Raw genomic sequence first — 21,973 nt, 5'->3', positions numbered from 1 at the left:
ATTTTGCTGACTTCCATTTGGAGATGTAGATTCGTTTAACCTACTGAAATTCACACTTAACATTGTATTCATGCCTACCTTATTTCATTGTTATGCTAACAAACTGTCCATTTTTCCTTTTTGGGGTCATATAATAATAGAAGAGAAAAACTTCTGAGATCAATGAAATCAGAAAAGCCCAATACACTTGAGAGCTGTTTTTGAACTTCAAGAAGAAAAGAATTCTGATATGGTTCTTTCATCTGTCTTCATAAGCAACAAGATTTTAAGAGCAACAGGAAAAACAATTCACTAAAAAAATATGAAGAAACTGGAGCTAAAGGAATGCTTCTTAATATTTCAAAGTTATTACACAACGATAATGTAGTACATTTGCAAGTCAACAATGATACTGCTAACATAATTGTTATGACTGCTGCATCAATGAATGCATCCGTTCCTTCGCCATGAGCTTGCACCAACACATGGCAGACTTGTGTGTCTTGGTCTACAACCATTCTTGCAAAGGAAACTGACCCTAGCTCGGCAATATTGTAGTCACAACTTCCTCCGCATCGTCTTCAATAACCTCCAAGGGCTCACCCAAATATTGCACACACTCTTCCTTTACAGCATCAGAAAGTTCTAGCTCCCCTAGTCCTTTGAGGCCTTTGAACAGCACTGTAAATGTTGACTTGTCTGGGTGGCATTCTGTCTGCTTCATCAATTCAAATGTTTTCATTGCACTGTCAACCATTCCAACTTGTAAAAAAGATCCTATTATCTCTGTGCAAACCCTTGTATCAGGTCTTAGCCCTTCTTGTTGCATCACTACCAAAAGCGCCTCCACATTTTCAATCAGTTTGTTTCTTCCTAACATCGTTATCATGTCAGCATAGAGGTATAAACTGGGCTTGTACCACATTTCCTTGCGCACTGTTTCAAATACCTAACCAGGTAAGCCCACCTTCCATGTCAGGGTGCATGCAGCTAAAATTGAACTGACAAAATTACTTATTAATTCATACCCATTAAACTAAAGCTCTGAAATGTGCCCACACAATCACTTCAAATATGTTCACATTCATCCATCCAAAATTAAGCCACATCATGGTGAATATAAAAACATTTACACCATACATATCAACACATTACAGACCAGCATTTATTTTCAAGTCTTTATAGTTAAATATTTAACTGTTGAGTAATAGAAGACATTCCAACTGGTTCTAATTGAGTGACCCGTTGGAGCAGTTACCCAAGGATGGCTCAAGTTCAAACCCATCTGCCTTGCTACCAGATATAATGCAGAGATTAAAAGCATACTAGATCCAAATGAAAACATATTTCCTAACCAAAGGAAAAATAAATATGGTCTATCAGATCTGTTACATGTGATTGCTTATATCTTAAAGGCTGGTATGTTCACTTGTGTGAATCAATGGTAGCCTTGTCTGTTGGAAAACAAAATACAAGTTCAAACCCATCTGCCTTGCTACCAGATATAATGCAAAGATTAAAATCATACTAGATCCAAATGAAAACATATTTTCTAACCAAAGGAAAAATAAATATGGTCTATCAGACCTATTACATGTGATTGCATTATATCTTAAAGGCTCGTATGTTCATTTGTGTGAATCAATAGTAGCCATGTCTGTTGGAAAACAAAATACAAGATGTCAAAAATACAAATTACATAGAAGACAAAAACACATTATTTCGAAGAAAGGATCTTAAAGCATCTATAGCTTCTTTCATAGAGGATTTTTTATTTATGGTCGATTGAGTTTAAAGAGCTTAATCAACTCTTTCCAAAATAGAACACTATATTATTGTAGACATGAAAAAATGCATTCCTATTACTTTTACCAACTCATTTTGGACCGACTTTAACCCTTTGTCCCTAATGTAATAGTCTAGCTTTCAAAAGGCATGTTTCTATGCAAGAGTCTGTAATCATCCTAAAATTGAACTAAACCCGTGTCCCCATTCCCCAATGGTTCAAACCCAACCCTTGATTCTCCTTGTGAGATTTGGCTGAAAAGCCACCCAAGAAGCAAATGAATGAAGGAAAGCAAAAACAGAAATCAGATATGAGCTAAATAAACTGTATTCAACTCAAGGGAATGCAAAGCATACAATGAAATGAGAATGCCCATATGAGAGCGATGGGTGATTATATATAGGACTTATCATCCAAGAGACTAAAAACACTACCAATGTGGAATAAAGTGAAAAAGATCCTAAGTAAACTAAGTGTGAAGAGAGCTATTGTGGAAAACTAGCTAATAAAGAACTAGATAGCTATAAAACCCTATTCACACTAACACCCCCCCTTAAGTGCAACTTAGGGAGAAATGTAGACAAAGATGGGCCCCAACAACAAGGCCTGATGAGGTACCCATGTACAAAAGATCCTCTCAAATAGAAAAGGAAGGACAAAACCTAGTGGGAAAAAACTCTTGCCAAGAGAGGATGACAATAAAAAAAATCTCAAAGAAGAATGTGAAGGACAAAACCCTAGGTGAGGTAAAAAGTCCCCCACCATAAGAGAAACTTAGCATTACCCATTTGTTAAAGGAAAGGAGAGCACAAGCAGAAACCAAAACACAATCACATCAAGAGACCCCCCTTGAATTACTCAATGAAGAAGCCCCCCCAAAGCAAAAAGATTTGGCACTTTATAAGTAGTGCGATTACAATGGCCACTAGCTATAGAAAGCTAAGTGGACTTGATTTCAATGCCTTTACAAGTTCTCACAAAATGAGCATATATTGATATTACAGATTTAGGCACTAAACCAATTGAGATAAACAGCACTACTGCGAAGTACTCGAAAAAATATGCACTTTCAAAACAAGAATCGTCTCACTCCAAGGTCGTATGCAAAAGATACGACAAACACAAGTTACCATTAGTGATCAAACAACCTGTGGCGTAGAAATCGAGGCAACTTTAGAAATCAAGGTGGCCGTACAAAAATGGCACAACAATTGAGGTGGCTGTATGAAAATCTAGCATGAAAATCAAGGTGGATGTACAAAAAACCGACACAAATCGAGGTGATCGTATGGAAATTTGACACGGAAACCAAGTCGATTGTATGAAAATTTGGCATGGAAAGAGGCCGCCATACAAAAAATTCTTGCAAAAACAAAAACCTCAAAAAAACCCCAAAAAAGAAATTCCAATCTCCGATTTTGACAATATCATATGAAAATAGGAGATTTTGGGCCTTCCAGATGCAATGGCACAAAAAACCTCAAAAAAACCCCAAAAAAGAAATTCCAATCTCCAATTTTGACAATATCATATGAAAATAGGAGATTTTGGGCCTTCCAGATGCAATGGCACAGTCCATTTTGCCTCAAAGTGCCCCAATTTTTAACAAGCCACAAATATCTCTAAAAACCTGCAACTAGCAAGCAAACACAAGAACCTCATAGAAACTAGTGTTTTCTCCACATTTTTTTATTTCTCCAATTCCAAAGAAGAGCATACTCGTGCTTCAAAAAACAACCGTACGCTCTCAGATTTGTTTAAAAAAATGCTAATGCACAACTCATAACCGCTCTGATGCCATGTGAGATTTGGCTGAAAAGCCACCCAAGAAGCAAATGAACGAAGGAAAGCAAAAATAGAAATCAAATATGAGCTAAATAAATTTTAATCAACTCAAGAGAATGCAAAGCATACATTGAAATGAGAATGCACATATGAGAGCGAAGGGTGTGTTGAAGGGATAGCTTCGGTCAAAATCCTAGATCAAATGTGAAAGTGGCCTATCGGCCTTTCACATTTGATCTATAAATTAATCTTATTTAAACTTATCATATTCCAACCATATCAACAGTTGTCTGATTACGGTTAGATCAATTCATAACATGATTTGTTAAATACCGATCATATAATCAACTATGTTGATTATCGATTATGCTTATCACCGATTCTATTATCGAGTTAGTTAATTGTTAGTGAATTATTGTTATTTGTAATATTCCCACTTATTTTTTCGGTTTTCACGCACAACAAATATTACAATGCACCCGTTAAAGTTAGGAAATATAATCCCAATGCTACTGAAAAGTAACCCTTCCACTTTCTGATCACCAAGAGCCCAATGTGGGAAGGTGAGAGCATACAGTGATAAGGGGTTCGTTAGCTCACTAATCCGTTGGAACTTACAATGCAAATACAATACCGGGCGGCAAGCCAGCCCCTTCCACTTTTTAGCAAGATGAAGAACAAGAACTTGGCAGTAAACCAACCAAGGCAACAAGAGCATAACAAGACCAAATCACTCTACCGCTTATGCAGCGGGAGGACTTTTACATAAAACTATCACTCAACAGCATATCTCATCGGGAGGACAATATCACTCAACCACTTGCTCAGTGAGAGGACAAAACTGAATTACAAAACATACAAGCGGCTAAGCCATCCTCTTCCACTTGTTCAGAAGGAAATGCAACATAGAATGAATTGGTCAGTACTACTGAAGCAATTCTTACAAAGATAGAGATGCGAAAGAAGATAGAATGAAGTACATATCTCAAGAATTCACTAACACACTCTCACCATAAACACTACTTGCTGTTCTGAAATCAGATACAAGGAAAACGCAGAACCAGCCATCCCGAAACCCACTAAAATGCTTGTAACTCTCTCAAAACCGAATAGAATCATGCCAAACCAAAAGAAAATGAAGCGTATGACATAAACAAACAAATCAATACCTTGAAACTGCAACTGAAGAGAAACAACAGCAATGCACGCAACCCAAGGCAATTCTGGAAATGGCGTTTTGGCTGAATAGTTCGATCTGCAACAGTAAATTGGAGAGTTCTCCAAATGCCACACCAATGTAGGAGAATTATTGTCTCTCCGATATGCTTCCAACAAGCCCTCACCCAGAATGATGCACTCAACACACAGGTAGCTATGAGCAAAATACACTTCCAGCTGGCACACACTAGCAACACCAAAAAACTAGCAGCACACAGCTCTTCACCAACACACCCAAAAGTCACCAAATAGCTCACAACTACGAACCACAGCTAGGAGTGATATCTCACACTCGAAACCGGAAGGAAAGATCTAGGAGGTATTCACCCTCGAAGAAGTCTGGAGTCATTCCGACAGCATAACGATATATTTTCTCTGAATAAACAAATGAGGAGCCAAACACCTATTTATATAGCTTTTCAACTCTGAAATTCAAATGAAACTGCCTCCAAATTCACCTCACTCAAACTGCGTTTCATTTCATGTAGTGGACCCAAAGTGGCGCCCACTTCCCAAGTCCAAAAATCGTGCCTAAGAAGAAGACCACGATTTTGGCATGATATAATTTTGGAGTATTTCAAAAATAAAGTCTCCTTATATCCATTAAATAATTCGCCTAGGCAAGACTTAGGAAAAATATCAATTTCTGCACAATTCCCCATAACATCAATCAATAATAAAATAATTAAATAATAACCTTAGAATAAGGAATAATATTTAATTAAATCACTTATAACTCCAGTACTGATTATCAACAGAATCCAGATGAGGTTGAGCAATGAGGATCATTGAATTGTGTTGGAACGGGACCAAATCCAGAACCGCCAAAAATAGAATGCCCCAAACTGCCACTTACTAAAAATAGTAAGTCATGAAATAATGCTCTGAAAATCGTTATCTTCGCAACCAGAGAAAGAGCTTGGTGAGCTTAGCAACTCTGTACCATCCTGACGGCCAACCCCTAACTTACTAAAAATAGTAAGTTCACATTCCACCCTTGACAAGTCTGGTCGGAACTCCAAGGAACATGGAAACCCTTAAATCCTCTCTCCACATAGCCTACGGGTCTCCGGAATAGGCCAATGGACTACTGAATGCAACATCACAAGGAAGGGGTCATTACATTATCGATTATTCATAATCGATTATGCCAAGTTTGTTTGATTATACAAAACCCGATTATATAAATCGGTCTGCATTAACTAAACATTGTTTGCCTTCGTGGCTCCTTGTGGAAAAGTCACGACTCTATTGGAGACTTTAGAAATGATATATTTGTCAATGCGTTGTCCTTGGTAAAGGTAATATGGACAGCGATAATATTATAGTCTTTGCAGATGGTGAGGAAGTTGAAAACATACACAGTCGATATACATATGTTGGTGCAAGTCGTGACACACAAACGATATACATCTGTTGGTGCAAGCCGAGACAGTTGATATACATCTGTTGATAGCCGTGAAAGTCAATATTCATCAGTTAGTGAAATCTGTGAGAAAGTCGACAAGCAGCAGTCGGTCATCTATCTTCTGCAGTCAGTGGAGATAACAACAGTGGATAGATAAATTTGGATTAATAACAAAACTGATATCCAGAATTAAATAAAAAGATAAAATACTTGCTTATATAAATCTGATCCAAAACTTAACAGGGTGAGTATATATAGGACTTACCACCCAAGAGACTAAAAACACTACCAATGTGGCATAAAGTGAAAAAGTCCCTAAGTAAACCTAACTAAGTGTAAAAAGAGCTATTGTGGAGAACTAGATAGCTAAAGAACCCTATTCACTAACACTCCTATTCCCAATCCTGGGTGGCCCTAATTTTGGTCTAGAAATGCTAGGGTGGCCTTGACCCCAATTTTCTAAATTCAAATGTAATCATAGGTTCAATCTATCTTGGCTCTAACTAGCCACTATCAGCTGACTCCCACATGAAATATTCAAAATTCAATAGGGTGTTGTATAAGAGGATGAAGCCCTAGGTCATATAGAAATCCAATACATCCGTCCGAGAACACTCACAAAAGTATATCAATCACATCTAGAGAAATCACTGCATCAACATTTGCATACACGAGGATAGATGCCAAGGCATTTGCATTACACAGCGTGTCTTCAAGCTTGTTCAAACATTGTTGAGTTGATATAGAAGGCATAACTGCAATTAAGACAAGTCAGAGATTCTCCCACTTGATAGCAAATCCTACTGGTGCTTCTTAAGTACCACCTAGTCCAAATATACATAGGCAAACATGTTTCGAAGAGCAAGAATATAGTTCAGGGGTGCAAGTTACAAGATACGTCACACATAAGTTGAAGGCAACAAATCCCTAATTCAAGGCCACCAATACAGTTTTGACCCCTCAGAAAGCACAAATCATTTTCTAGTCTTTCAAGGCTCCACTAATATAAATCTGGTACCGAATTCCTAAGTTAAATGACATAGAGAGAGTTACAAACTTACAACAGAATATTCCTCAATGCACACAAAGATAAAAGCATCTATCCCACTTTGTCAGTTTAAGCATTTATTGCAGTGCTTGTCTAGACTCGACTATTTTATACAGGTTAATCTCTAAATTGATTGTAAGTGATTGATTTATTAACCTAGATATTTACAGGAGATTTTTTAGCTCTTCATAAATTGGTGAACACAACATTTCCTACATCCCCAGCGTTTGGACTGGGGTTTATATTTTCTGGTTTTTGTTCCAGATTTGATTTTTTATGAGAATCAAATTTTCTGACCAGATATTAAACTTATCTCGGTTTGCTTTGTCTTTTAGTTGCTTTATCTTTTTCTTGGATGCCAAGGTCTCAATCTACCACCCACATTCCACTAAGAAGCGCTAGGCTCAACCCTACAGCCTTGAATCAAGTTGAAGATATTGTTGAGTATATGAATACCACTGATTATTTTAATGGGGAGGAGCTCTTGACCATGATGCTCATGTTGCACAAATGGATAGGCAAGACATGGCTCTTACTGCAGAAATTACTTCCATCAACTCTTGCTAACTTGGATAATGATGCTAATCCTTAAGGTTTGATTGATGTCTTTCATATTTGTCGATAACCAAGCCATATAGATATAAGTATTACGGTCTACAGGTCAAAAGATAAGCTCATCAAGTTCTTTGATTGGTGTTTCTCTTCCTCCTCCTTCACAGGCCTCTTCGTCTATTGTGTCTTTTAACAGTTCTTCTACCATCATAGGCATGCCACATGTGTCTACTCCTACCGCATATCCATGCTTTATAGCTCGTACCACCGATGCTCTGCTTATGCCTGCTTCTCATTTCAACTCACCACTATTTTTCCCTCTCATATTGTCAATCCACCTTCATCCATCATTTTCCAACTTATCTATACCCCTCTCATCATCTCTAATGTGGCTACATACACGCCCATTCCTACCATTCCTCCTAATGTTCATCTTTCTACCATAGATATCATTGACATTCTTAACAGACTCGATGAGATGCAAAGTAAAGTTGATACCCATTCCTTCTAATGTTTATCCTTCTACCATAGATGCCATTCTTTAAAGACTTGATGGGATGCAAAGTAAAAATTACCCCGCAGTAATCAAAAGGACATCACAAAAGAATTCAAAGCATAATCCACTTTCAAATGAGATTCTTGCCTATTCATTTCCAGTGTGTTTTCTGGCCCCTTATTTTCAGGTGTATAATAGTTAAGGGGACCCTATGAGGATAAGCTTCTTACAAAGCTCTTTCCTAGAAATTTAAAGGATTATGCAATTCAAGGGCTTTATTCTCTTCCTCATGGTTCTATCCATTCTTTCAACAATTTGGTGAATGCTTTTGCGCAGCACTTCAAAGTTAATATTAGTTTAAATATTAAAACTTTTAAAGGTTACACTTTCAGACTTAGTGGAATGCAAACAAGAATCAAATGAGCAGATCTGACAAGGGCTTATTATCTACTACTCAAGAGATGATGCATCTACATAGTTACACTCTTTTATTGATTTCTGTAACAAAGCGAGACATATTGAATTGAAACTCTCTAGGCTAATGTGTTTAAATATTGACCTTCTGATACCCATTCTCAATCATCATATCCTTTAAATTTCCAACAGATTAAAAAAAGGGTACGGATAAACAAGAAAATAGAAAAAATGCTCTTCATGTTGTTAATCTACAGTCACCTTCTAATGTAATTGCTGTAAAGCCTCAAAATCAAAGGAAATTTGCTCAGCTTCAAGCTTCAAGATCTTTCACATGTTGTGTTACAAAGTCTACTTGGTGTGAGTTTGATTACCCTTCCTCCTATACAAACATTGGATACCTCAAAGTTTGTGCCTAAAGGTTTCAATGAAAACATTTTTTTCTTTTCCTTACGTGAAGTGTTATGCTACACGGCATTGTGTTGCATTGAGACATAAGTTATAAACGATGGGGTCAATTTTGTTTGGTCCCCCTAATCCGAAGTAGCAAATCTAGACAAACCCTTCCCAAAACATAATCAGACTAACAACATAGATATACTTAAATTACAATCTGATATTGATGAGTTAGTGGACATTGATTTACAGGCTGATCATTCTAAGGAGGAGTTTGTGGATATGCTTAATAGGGAGTAAGAACATGCACAATCAAGTGTTTCTCTTAAGAAGACAAATGGATTACTAGTTGAAGCTATGGGTTGCATCATTATGAATTTGGCTATTAATCCAAAACAATCCCTACTTTATGTCATATTATTCCTAATTCAGATCAACTTCATGTACTACTTGGTCATTATTGGATAGGGAAGCGCCAAGTGGTTCCTTTTATGTTATTACATTAGTGCATAAAATTTAACAGGGTTAAAATTATCACTATTTCAAGAAATGCACATGGCCACTATAATGATCAAGTTATTTTACTTTGGATACATTCATTAACACACTTAAGAGGCCGATTTACGAATGTAAGGATACCTAATATGATTTGTGTTGTCCTCATATTTGCATTTTCAAAAATGTGACAAACCCTACAATTTTTTGTCAAAAAATGAAAATTTTACTCTGACATGCTTCTCGAGGTAGAATTTTGCCCTACCCCTAGACTGGACTAATCCTCAATCCATCCTCAAACCACGTTTCGAGTTCGTTTGCTATGTTTTTTCTTCAATTTCGGGTTTTTTCTTCTTGACAACAGCTGGGAAATTTTCTTTTGTTACAAGTTTTAATTTTAAGTTATTTTTGTGACTTGTTAAAGGAATTTTATTTTCCGTTTACTAGTCTTTTGTTGAGTTGTTTAAAAATTGTAAAAGGAGTTTTATTTCCCTTTTACATGTATTTTAAACTTGTAGTTTTCTCTCACAAACCCGATTTTGCCTTAATGCATGAAAAGTGAACATATTAAAACTTGCAAATGGGTTTTAGAAACCCGATTTCATATGTTCTTTGCAAATTTTAAAACTTGTTGCCCTTCTCCAAGAACCCGACCAGCTATTGAAGTCGAATTTGTTGAAGGATTTAATCGATTTTTGTGGAGAGATTTTAGGAGGAAGGCGTTTTCAATCCTAAGCTATTTTCATGTATCTTGAAACTCTTTTTGTGCCATATGGTAGTCGTTTTTGCTGGTTCAAAGGCGTTAAAATAGCAAACACGTGTTCTTCAAATGCCACGATTTACCTCTTGGAAGTGCCACAAATCCTCCTTCTCCTAAGTCGTTTTGGCTTCTCTTACCTAGGCATGGGGATTGGAAGCTTCATTTGACCGATTCTTCATGCATTTGTTAGGCGTTTTTGCTGCATATGGCATTTTTGTAAAACGTGGCTAGGGTTTGAATCATCTTCTTTTGTCTATTTAAGAGATTCATTCTCTTCTTTCAACTCTTGGGAGCTCATTTTTGTTGATCAAAGTATGTTTTCTTCTCTTGTTCTTGCTTTCATTTCTTGTTTTAGTTTCCTTGATCAAATTGTATATCTGTTAGTTTTGTTTTGCTCTTGCCTAAAATCAGTTTTGTGAGAGATTTTTCCCCTTTGTTCCAAGTTTGCAAAGCAATTTGCAAATTGCATTGTCTTTCCTCATTTTCCCTCTTTGCTTGCATTCAGGATTTAAAAACCCGATTGCAAGTGAGATGAAAATAGTTGATCTACCCCTTTGGTTAAAAGACTTAATCCTCTTTTGCCAAAACTTCAAATTTCAAAGTTGTAAAAAAACTTGTCTTTCCAATTTCGGGTTTTAAAAACCTGATTACAAGTAAAGGTTTTTCCCATTCCCATGTGGTTGAAATGAAGACGATCTTCCAAAATTTAATTCATATCCATCCGCACTCATTAACCTTGATCACAAGCTTCATTCTCATCATTTCCCACATATCAAGATCCCTATTCCCACCATTTCATCCACTCATTTACACCTTCATTCATTTTTCCCATTTAAAGTCTACTTGTAATGCAGCTTCCAGAACCCGAAATTCACTTGTGAGCCCATTTTTGCATCAGTTTATCCCTTCCCTTGTCCATTCGGTTTGCACACATGATCTACCAAATCAATGGATTAAGGCATGGGCTTTATTTTGCAAACAGATTGCAAGATTGGAGAATGATACAAAGAAGAGATACAACAACAATTCATGGTTGAGAGCATAGAATGCTTTCAAGACAGAGATGGTCATGACATGAAAAGAGGAAGGCAGCCCTTTCCCTCTTGAAAAGCCAGTACTACCCCAAGCAAGAAGATAAGGTTGAAATTCGTTGGCCAAGGACACAAAGATCATTAAGGATGCAAATTCTCGTTCCGGTTCAAGATGTCTTCACTGATTCAGAATACTTCAAGTTCTAGCATCCTGAAGCAGCATGCAGATCATCACAAACAAAGGATGAAGCAGTTAGAGTCGTGTCTTTGGACACATAGAATAGTTTTAATTATAACTTTATAATTGCAAGTTAACTCATCACTTGCACTTTTGTGATTACATGTAAAGCAACTACAAGTTGAGTTCAATTAGGATTGTAGTTGGAATAAGTCATGGTGGTTGAGAGAATTTCTTAAGTTAGTTGGGATCCTCCCACCTTTTTCTCAAGGCTCCTCTCCTATAAATACTTGTTTATTGTAATATATATCTTTCGGCAATGCAACAAAATTCTATCAGTTTGTATGTGCACTCCAAGACTTTGAGCTTAGATGTAAATCAGATTGCTTTCAATAAAAGAGGCAAGTTGTGTTGAGACTTTGTGCCAATTCAAGTTGTTATGTGAAGACATTTTCTGGAGTTGATTGTGATTTTTGTTCTATTGTTCAAGAGAGATTTAAATTCAATCTTGCAAACTTTGAGCTACTAATTGTATTTAGAGTTATATGTTTGGTTTTCAGATTTGGTCTTGCAGACTTTGAGTTGCTTATCATATTTGAAGCTAGTGTGGAAAGCTCAAGAGAGAAGATAGCTTGTAGACTTTGTGCTACTTCTATTTTTAAGAATTGTGCATGTAAGGTGAAGTGCATCATGTAGTTAGACTTTGAGTTGCTACATACTGTGCTTGGTTACTAGAAAATCATCTAAAAAGGTTGATAGGAGAATAGATAGTTGAAGACTTTGAGCTTTCTTTTTGTTTTCCCGTCCCGGGGAAGTGACGGAGGTCTTTGTGCCTTCATGGAAACTTTGCTTCCCTTTATGTTCCAAAAATCCTACAAAAATGTCTCATTTCTGTATTTGCTGTTATTTATTTCCAATTGCTATTACTTTTCTGTGAAGAGAAAAGAGTACAGTTTTTCTTGAAAGAAAAAGAAAGACTATCGTCCCACCCATATTAGATTAGTTTAGTTTGTAGATAGGGGGAACCTTCCCTAAATTAGGAGAGTATCATACTCATACACTGTGGCTGAAACCACAATTTTTCACATCCCCCAAGTGTACAAAATTTTCAACCAACAATTTGTACAAGAGCTAACAAAAATGAAGAGAAAAGATAGGTATTTGAAAGACCAAAGCAGCCTTGAAAGATGCCAATTGAATCCTTGCTCAAGATATTTGGTTTGTTTACTGATTTTCTTTGATCAGCAAAAAGGTAGTTTTGGTTTTGGTGTGGGTTTTTGAGTTTTTTTGTTTTTTAGGTGTTTTTGCTTGAGTTTTTGACAATAATGAATATGGAATAACTTGCAATACAAGAAGGCAACAAACTGAAATAGAGTTGCAGAACTCAGAATTATTCATCAGCTAATTACATTTGCAAATGAAAGAATTATTTTTAGTAAATGAAGCCAGAGTTGGCTACCAATGGTCCAAGCTTACCCGATTGAGCCTCCTTATTGAGCTAAAATGAAAGAATGACTGATGTAGAAGTCTTCTCAAAGCAATAAAGGCTCCAATTGGCTTAATTACATTCAAGATATGTTACCAAAACAAATTGGAGGAAGAGCTTGCACTGCAAAATGATTTCTTGACCAATGCTAGGCTAAAACCCTCAAATTCAAGGTGCTTTTCCCACATAAATATACGTATTGCTTTCACAGCTGATTAAATAGCTTAAGTAACTGATGGATTGCTGTTGCTATCCCCCAACAATGGATTATGAGCCAAAACCCTGACCCAAAAGCCCTGAAATTATTTTCTAAGGATCCCCAGGCAAGAAGTAATGGTACGGCTGGCCCTGGAAGGCTTGATCTGCAAATTGGTTGGCAAAACTTGCTGGAAGAAGTCTGATAACTGCTCAGATCTATCGGACCAGACCTGACAATGTTGCAAATGTTGAATTCCTGCTGAAAACTGACCCCAATGTCCAATTACTGATCAAATGGTGCTACTGTGGTGATGTTGGAAGTGTGGGATTTCATCCACACAAGCAAATTCTGGAGGGGGTTTCGTCCTCCAATGGCTGCTCAGGCTGATACGTGCTGCTCCAGACTTTCAATATCAAATAGATGCAAAAATAATGAAACCAAGATGTCAAAAAAATGAATCGCTTTCTTCAATTAAAGCTCCCCAAACACCCATTGAACTTCAAAAGGGCATCTCCAAAGATGCCAAGGAATCTCATTTCCCTCCAAATAAACGCTCAGCCTTGAGGGTAGACTTCATCATGGAATTATAACCACCTTTTAAGTTATTTCACCTCCTAGGGAAAAGTGCAATGTAACTTTTAATATAAAATTACTTATTCCAAAAAGAAGTAACTTATAAAGTCACCTTTATTACCTTTTTCTAAATTTAGAAAAAGTAACTTTAAAACATTAATATTATAAAGTTTTATTATAAATGGTTCCCCAAAGTAAAATTTGGCTAAGTACTGGTCCCCATTGGCTAACCAGTCATCCCTTTACACTATGAATTTGCCTACGGAGATGGGTGTCAGGCTAAGTTACCGGTTCGGGCTCGGATTCAGGTACGGATTCGGGGATTCGGCAAAAAAAAATATTCTTGGGTACGGGTATAGGTCGTCCGTATATATATATATATATATATATATATATATATATATAAACTATCACTACCATTATTGATTATTACAATCCATACAAAAATGAAATATACAATGTGACTGCTGCAATGATACATTACAGCAGTTATAAACATATCAGATATTATAGAGAATAATATAATACAACATCATTCAACCACCAAAAAAGGATCCTAAGTTAGAGCACGACAGAGATGAATAAGAATAGCATTAGGACAGAAGGATGAATAGAATAAGGGCATAAATAAAAGCAGATCTGCAGTAGTCTAGAATAGCTTGGTGCGATAGAACAAGAGAATATATGAGCAGCCTTATGTAGAGGATAAGAACAGAATTCAGAGCAAACTGGTGAAGCATATTGGAAAAGATCAGAGAGACATGGGTTTACAAGTTTAAAAAATATTAAAAAAGTATTTTTTTATTGGTTTTTATGTTTTTATGACTCGTGGGCCCCGTTTTTGGGAACCCACGGGCCTGGGTCCGCCCGGGTTCTCCCTGGGTTCCACCTGGGTCCTGCCCAAGTGGATGGGTTCTCTGTGGGTTCTTTGTGGGAACCCATCCACCTGGGCAGGACCCGGGTGGAACCCAGGGAGAACCCAGGGAAGACCAGGACCGAGCAAGAACCAAGACCCGGACCTAGCCTAAAATGACAAGAACCGGTATCTTAGGTGTCAGGCAAATCTATGCATCTGGTTAGCAACTAGAGAAGTGGGGACATTACAAGCCTGCAATTATACATTGTAAAGTGGTGAAAGCCAAATCATATTATGGTAATAAACAAAAACCAGTATAGTCTACAAGACCAGAAAAGCCACATGTTATATAGCCTATAGTATTCGAGTATCAAGGTTTGGACATCTTTTTGCCTCAAAAGGGTTTTCATGAGCAAAATATTTCATATGTGCCAAGAAAGGAAGAAAAATAATATTGTAAATAACTGTCACAAATCTAGTATGTTCTCAAAGGGTAATCAATTACATGGGTTCCGAGAAGATTCAAAAACCAAGTGCAGAATCTACAAGCCAGTATTTCTTCAAGGAAAGATAACCAATGGTTATACTTATGGGTTTCAAAGTCAGAAATTGTATCTCTCTCTCTCACAATTTTGTCAAAGAAACTACTGTACATGGCAATAAAGAAGCTTTACTGAACAGATTTCAAGGATTGAGTACAAGGGCATTGAAAATAATGATTGTAATGGGAATGTGTTGATGTGTTTTTTATGCACATGCGAACACAGAATAAAATACCAAGGTATCTTATCCTCTCTTGAACAAAGTTATTTGAATGTTGAAGATTTGCCTAAGGATCAATCGAAATAACTCCAAGGTTCTGGTACGTAGGGTCTCTACGTGTGGATAAGCACAGTTGGTTTGATGTGATTATGCTGGAATCACAAGGGGACTTACGTTTGTATGCCTGAAAGCTCGATTTGCTGGAACTCAAGTCCTAACTACTCACCGGGATAATACAGAAATAGCAAAAGGTGAAAGGCTCAGAAAGTCTACTCTAAGGCCTAGAATGCAAGAAGATGGATGAATGACTAGTTGGAGTCCTATTGGGCTAGGTCTCACCATCAAACTGAACAATTCGACACTGGCTCAATGCAATTTTCTAAGGGAATTTTGAAGATGTTCAAATCGTTACACCATTAGACACTGATCACCATTCAAGTTAATGCATGAACAATAGACGCATAACAATTCGAAATTAAGCTCATTCAATGCCAGTTGACCACACAGGGCGCCCTTACAATCAGTAAGAGGCTGGTTTGGACTAGGCGGATTCCAAGCGAGTGCATTTAACAATTTTTCTCCATTCAATCTAATTATCTACCATCTAATATGAAGATTCAACAAGAAACCATGCACATTGCAAAGAAACGACATATTTCACCATATCTTCAATGAAAATGGAGTCTTTTTACAACCAAGGCAACAATTTCTTGCCTTCTCTTCCTACTCTATTCTAATTACTATCTAAGCTTCTATTCTTCTATCTTATTCACAACTAACCACTATTAACTATTGACTCCCTATTAACCTTTACAAATGAAGAGCCAGAGCCTTATATAGAGAGCTCTTTACATTTCAATGGCTCGGATTGATCTAAAATGAATGGCTAGGATTACAAGATAGAAAACCCTAATTAGGGTTTGTCACAACAAACTCCTTTAGCCAATGAGAAAATTACATTTAATGCATGAGAACCGATGGGAAACAAGGGTAGGTACATCGAAGTTTGTGCCTTGGTGCATAAGCGGGAGTCACTGAATCTGGACATGTTGATGTGGACCTTTTTGACTAGAGGAATAGTGACTGGGATGCCACCTTGTCTGGTACTTCCTTTGTGATGACCTTTGGTCGATCCTCCTTCGTCCTTGATGTATTTGAGAAACGATGTACCTTTCCTTGGCTCTCTTGTGCTTGATGAGGCTTCTTCACGGTCAAGTCATTTCTTCTTCTCTGCCATCTTGTGATTTCTTCATGTGATAGAATGAGGTTCTTCAAGATGGTCAACTCCATTGCTTGCAATTCCTTGAACACTTGAAGTCCTTCAACTTGGAAGTACTTTGAGTCCTCTCACACGCATTTGAAGTGTCCTTGATGATGATGAAACTTGAAGAGGTCACCCTTGTCCTGTCCTGATCTTCCTCCATCTTGATTTTGTTGATCTGCAAAACGAACAAAAAAATGGTGTCAAGCACTTATGATATATTCATCCTAACATGGTGTTTCTCACTTCAAACCATTAACAAGAAGGCATTAGGATCAATTTCGCTTTGGACCCTCTGGAAGGACAGGCCCTATAATGAAATTCGCTCTAGACCCTCTCTAAGGACAGGCCCTATGATGAAATTCGCTCTGGACCCTCTGAGAAGTACAGGAGCGAATTTAGCAATTTCACTTAATTCCCTAATCATAACTTGTTCTTCAAGGCATTACACTTCATAATTGTGCTCCTTCTAGGTATAGACAAGTCGCTTGCTCCCAAAAATTGCTTAGGAACGGGGTCATTCAAGGGCCTAGGCAAAACAAAAGACCTCCTAGGAATTTCGCTCTGGACCCTCTAAGAGGGTCAGGAGCGAATTTGGCATTTTTGGACAAATTCTTCACATTTTGTAACCACAACTCACTCAAATGCATGCCTAAGGAAGCCTCTAAGTTCAATCCACCTCAATCAACGCTAGGCTTGATACAAAATTGGGAGCAAAAGGAGGTTTCAAAAAAATTAGCTCTGGACCCTCTGGAAGGGTCAGGAGCGATTTTTGTATTTTTGTCTCAAATTCATCATTTCCTTTGCTTCAAATCACTTCTCAAGGCAAGTATAATCAATCTTCTCTCAACCATGCCTTAGGAACCAAGATTTCGACCCAAACAAGGAGCAAATAGAGGTTTAGGAAATTTCGCTTTGGACCCTTTGGAAGGGTCAGGAGCTTAGATGAAATTCGCTCTGGACCCTTTGGAAGGGTCAAGAGCGAAATAGTTATTTTGCTCAATTTTCCTTCATAAAACTTCATTTCTCATCCTTTTCTCATCAAAAACAAGTCTTTTGCCCTCAAAAATGCTTAGGAATAGGTTAGTTCAAAGGTTTGAGCAAGGTACAGGGCTTCTTGAAGAAATTCGCTCTGAACCCTTTGGAAGGGTCAGGAGCGAATTTTGCATTTTTAGGCTTAATTCACATCTCTTTTCACTTAGCTTTGTCTTAGACTTGAACTTTGATCCTTTTCTCTCCATGATCTTGCAAATTTGCCCTTACTTTTGCTCAAAATGACAACCATTCAATGACTTTGGTGAAGAATTAGGTCTCCTCAAGGATTTCGCTTTGGTACCTTTGGAAGGTACATGACCCTTCGAGAAAATTCGCTCTGGACCCTTTGGAAGGGTCAAGAGCGAAATTTGCTTCTCTAGACTCAACTTGCCTTGGACTTGTCTTTTCCACCTTTCTTCTATCACAACTAAGTCAATTCACCCTCAAATCTACTTGAAATGAGATTCATTCAATTGTTTGAGTGAGATAGGAGGTCCCTTGAAGGATTTCGCTCTGGACCCTTTGGAAGGGTCAGGAGCTTAGATGAAATTCGCTTTGGACCCTTTGGAAGGGTCAGGAGCGAAATTCATATTTTCACTGAATTTATCCTTCATTTTACTTTTGTTTTGACCTTGGTCTATGCTAGGAAGGCATCTTGAGGGTTTTCCTTGCTCAAATTTGGGATCAAAGCACAATCCTTGGCAAATTCGCTTAGGTACCTTTGGAAGGTACATGATCTCAAGAGGAATTCGCTCTGGACCCTTTGGAAGGGTCAGGTGCGAAATTTGACATGTTAGTCTCTCCATCAGGATTCATATATGGAATATAACATTTAAGTATAAGAAAGAAGAAAGAACTTATACTTTAAGTTATATTCCATATATATTGTCAGGATGTTTGAGAGTGGTTTTGGACCTCCAGGAGTTATAATGCAAAATCTACTTTTTGGAGAATTCTTCAATTTTCCAGACTAGTCAAATTTCAAGATCAGGATGACATTCCAGACTCCTTAAGGTGAATTCGCTCTGTCCTTGATGTAAGGGATGGGACCTAGGAGGACATTATGCATTCAACCAAGGTTTGATTTAGCAACTTGAAGTGTGACCGGATAGTACACAAAAAACACCCTAGAAATGATCTAAATAACCCTTAATCATTCAATTGACCTAACTTCTTGAGGAGATCCACCAGACTCAATCCCTTCAATGCAGAGGCTAAGACACTAAAACGACTAACAACAAAACCAAAAGGGCTAACCCCAGAAAGCAAAAAGTGGGGGTCCCCATTTGCAATGGGGCGATGTGTGGATACGTCACAACAGAATGGTCTTGTGGAAGAAGATGATTCTTCCATGCTTTTTAGTTTACTTTCTTATGCTTTTTCATGTCCTTAGTTATGTAGGCAATAAAAAGACACCTTTAGTGTTGTGTGTTGACACAAGTGATTTTGAACATTTGTTTTTGGTTCACATCAATTTTTCTTTTGTTTTCTATGTGTTTTCTCTATGGATTGGAATGATGCAAAGTTGGAATGCTTGGCAAACACTTTAATTGTGTTGACTATTAGCAAGAAATTTGGGAACACAGACCGAAGTTTTGAGCCCCAAGTACTTTCTGATTATTGTAGTTTATACCCTAAACTCAATCATACAAAGGGAGCATGGATTAGATCTGGACAAAATACTAACTAGTTAACTGAACATAAAGAACATACATAACCCAAAATGGATAGTACTCCAATGTAGTTATATAATTAATGTCTATTCAATACATTCATATATCCTTATATCTCCTTATATATCTTCCTCTATACTCTTCTATATCTATTTATATTCTTATACATTCTTATCACATACTCTTTTTCCTTATACATACATGCCTCTTTTGACATTTACATCTGTCTCTATACAAATATCTAGATAATGGGATGTGACCCATCTATCCTATCCCTATCCTAAATGGTATCTTTTGGATCTCATGCTCCACAAGTCTTTTGCAGCAAGATGTGGTAGGATTTGTTTCACGGTATCTGGACTCCTTCACTTTCTTGCCAACATCATCCTCCCTTCCAAAACATTGACTTGTCCTCAAGTCAATTCTCGTCAAGAATAGTATGATAGTGTTTAAGTTGTGTTCCTTTTACATAGCATTGTAATATTGTGCCATCTAATGTCCTTATTTGAATTGCTCCCGATTCTAGAATGCCCTTAATTTGATAAGGTCCTAGCCATCGGACTTTGAGTTTGCCTTGCCTCTTGAATTTGTTGTCATAGAGTAGGACCAAATCATCAACCTTGAATTGTTTAGACCTGATGTTTCAATCATGCCAAGTTTTCTGTCTTCGTCGCTTTGTCAAAATATGGTTTTTTGCTAATTGTCTTGCTTCATCTAGTTTATCCAATTCTTCTAGGTACTGCTTAGTAGATTCACCATCAGTGAGTCTTCGTGTCATTTTTGTCCAGAGGTTATGGACTATGAAATTTAAAGGTAGGCTGCCTTCCATTCCATAGACAAGGTCAAAAGGAGTGTGCTTGTGTTGGACATTGCTGCTGCTAGGACATGTTGTTGTCATTGATGTCAACATATTCCTGTGATTTATTGCTCCGGTGATTGCAAATTTGTTTATTGGGATTATGGTTCGATGTATGGAGTATTTCTAGTGTCATTATAACTTTCTGTATTGGTTTCAGTGATCCGGGAAGCTTAATTTATCATACCATATGATTCGGTTTGCAGTTTTGTTTTCTGATCAGTGCTTTGCACAATTCAGTATTTCCTCGGGTATATTCCGGTGTGATCAGATCTTGAGCTGATTTTTGGGAGAATGTTTGGGACGTTCATGTGTATCTTTCTTCGTGACAGTTGTTGCTATTTAAGTGTTCTTGAGGTTCAGATGTTGATCGATGACGATTTGATAAGTGGTGTTGGTGCAGCTATTGCTGATGATTCTAACGTGCTTGCTAGTGTTTCCTAATTATGTCCTATTTGTTTTGATGATCCGCATTGATCGTTGTGCAAATTGTTGGTGATTTTGCTGATCCGGTGATGTTCTTCATGTTATGCGGTATTCCTGGTGGTGTAGCGTGTTGCGATTGATCTTGGTGTGATTACCGATGGAGATGAGTGTTTGAAAATTTCAATTAGGTCCATATTATGTCATGTATATTATTATATTGGTTCGGTAGTCGATCTTTGTATCGTGTGATGTAATTTTGTAATTATGAGTTGAGGGTTTAGCCGACCTTGTTGTCAAGGTTGATGAATTGTATAAATAGGTGATTTAGGAGTCGAGGTTGTGTCTGCATTACTAGAGAGTGGTGTATGTGCGAATAAGGATTCATCTATCGGTGTGGTGTATTGTGCAGAGATTGGTGTTGCAGAACAGACAATTGTGCTTAACCGGAACTGTCATCAGGCATTAGCAAATGCTATTATTGCAGTTCCTTCCTTCCGGATTGTAGTCTGAATCTTGTTGTAAGTCAGTGAGACTTCCCTAAGGGTTGTAGCCTTCTGGGTTATTGTATTTTGAGCAAGTGAGCTCTAGGCAGTGTGCCTGAATGCTGGTGTATTCCCCATTGTAATATTTACACATACTACTGCAGAGTATCATCTTATTGTGGGTAGGTTCCCACCGTGGTTTTTTCCCTTAACCGGGTTTTCCACGTCAAAATCTTGGTGTTGTGTGTTGTGTGTTGTGTTATCAATTTGTCTATCTTTGTTGTTGCTGCAGTTTATCAAATTTGAATTTGTGCTTAAGTTTGTAGATCCAGTGAAAACCGATTCACCCCCCCCGCCCTCCCTCTCAGTTTTCCTTCATTGTTGTTGCAATAAGCCCAAAGTATCGCAAGAATTTTAATGTCACAGTCTATCCTATTCACATCAGACATCTTGGTCAAAGTATTTCCAATAATCTTACTTAGTGCTTGGATGGCCCCATTTGCTTGCGGATGATATTGGTGTGCTGCAATTATGAGTGATAATGAAATTAGCCACTAACTCCTTTATTATTTTGTTGACTAAGGTTTTCACCTAATCACTAGTTATTCTTATTGGGCATCCAAATCTAGTAAATATACTATGATAGAGGAACTTGGTTGCAGTATATGAGGTACAGGTTTTGGTGGATTCAACCTCAGTCCACTTAGTTAGGTAGTCTATTCTGGTGATGATAAATCTAGCCTTGGAAAATTTCACCGAGGGATCTATAGGTCCTATGAAATCAATAGCCCATTCCTCAAATGGGACTTGTGCTAGAA

At 37.5% G+C, this 21,973-nt stretch overlaps 1 protein-coding gene across 1 annotated transcript in view; it reads right to left on the bottom strand.

The window, feature by feature from the left end:
• Positions 1–302: 302 nt before the first annotated feature.
• The window catches only part of LOC131078910 (protein THYLAKOID ASSEMBLY 8-like, chloroplastic), a 46,225-nt gene continuing 24,554 nt past the window's right edge, over positions 303–21,973 (bottom strand). Inside the window, exon 2 of the mRNA XM_058016741.2 lies at positions 303–928. Coding sequence (XP_057872724.1) covers positions 518–928 — 411 coding nt within the window. The 3' untranslated portion in view covers positions 303–517. The remainder of the gene's footprint in view (positions 929–21,973) is intronic.

This window comes from Cryptomeria japonica, chromosome 2, assembly GCF_030272615.1.
Source record: "Cryptomeria japonica chromosome 2, Sugi_1.0, whole genome shotgun sequence".
In the NCBI taxonomy this organism is placed as follows: Eukaryota; Viridiplantae; Streptophyta; class Pinopsida; order Cupressales; family Cupressaceae; genus Cryptomeria; species Cryptomeria japonica.
The sequence above is the reverse complement of the archived record's forward strand: the minus strand, read 5'-3'. Positions and strand labels throughout refer to the sequence as shown.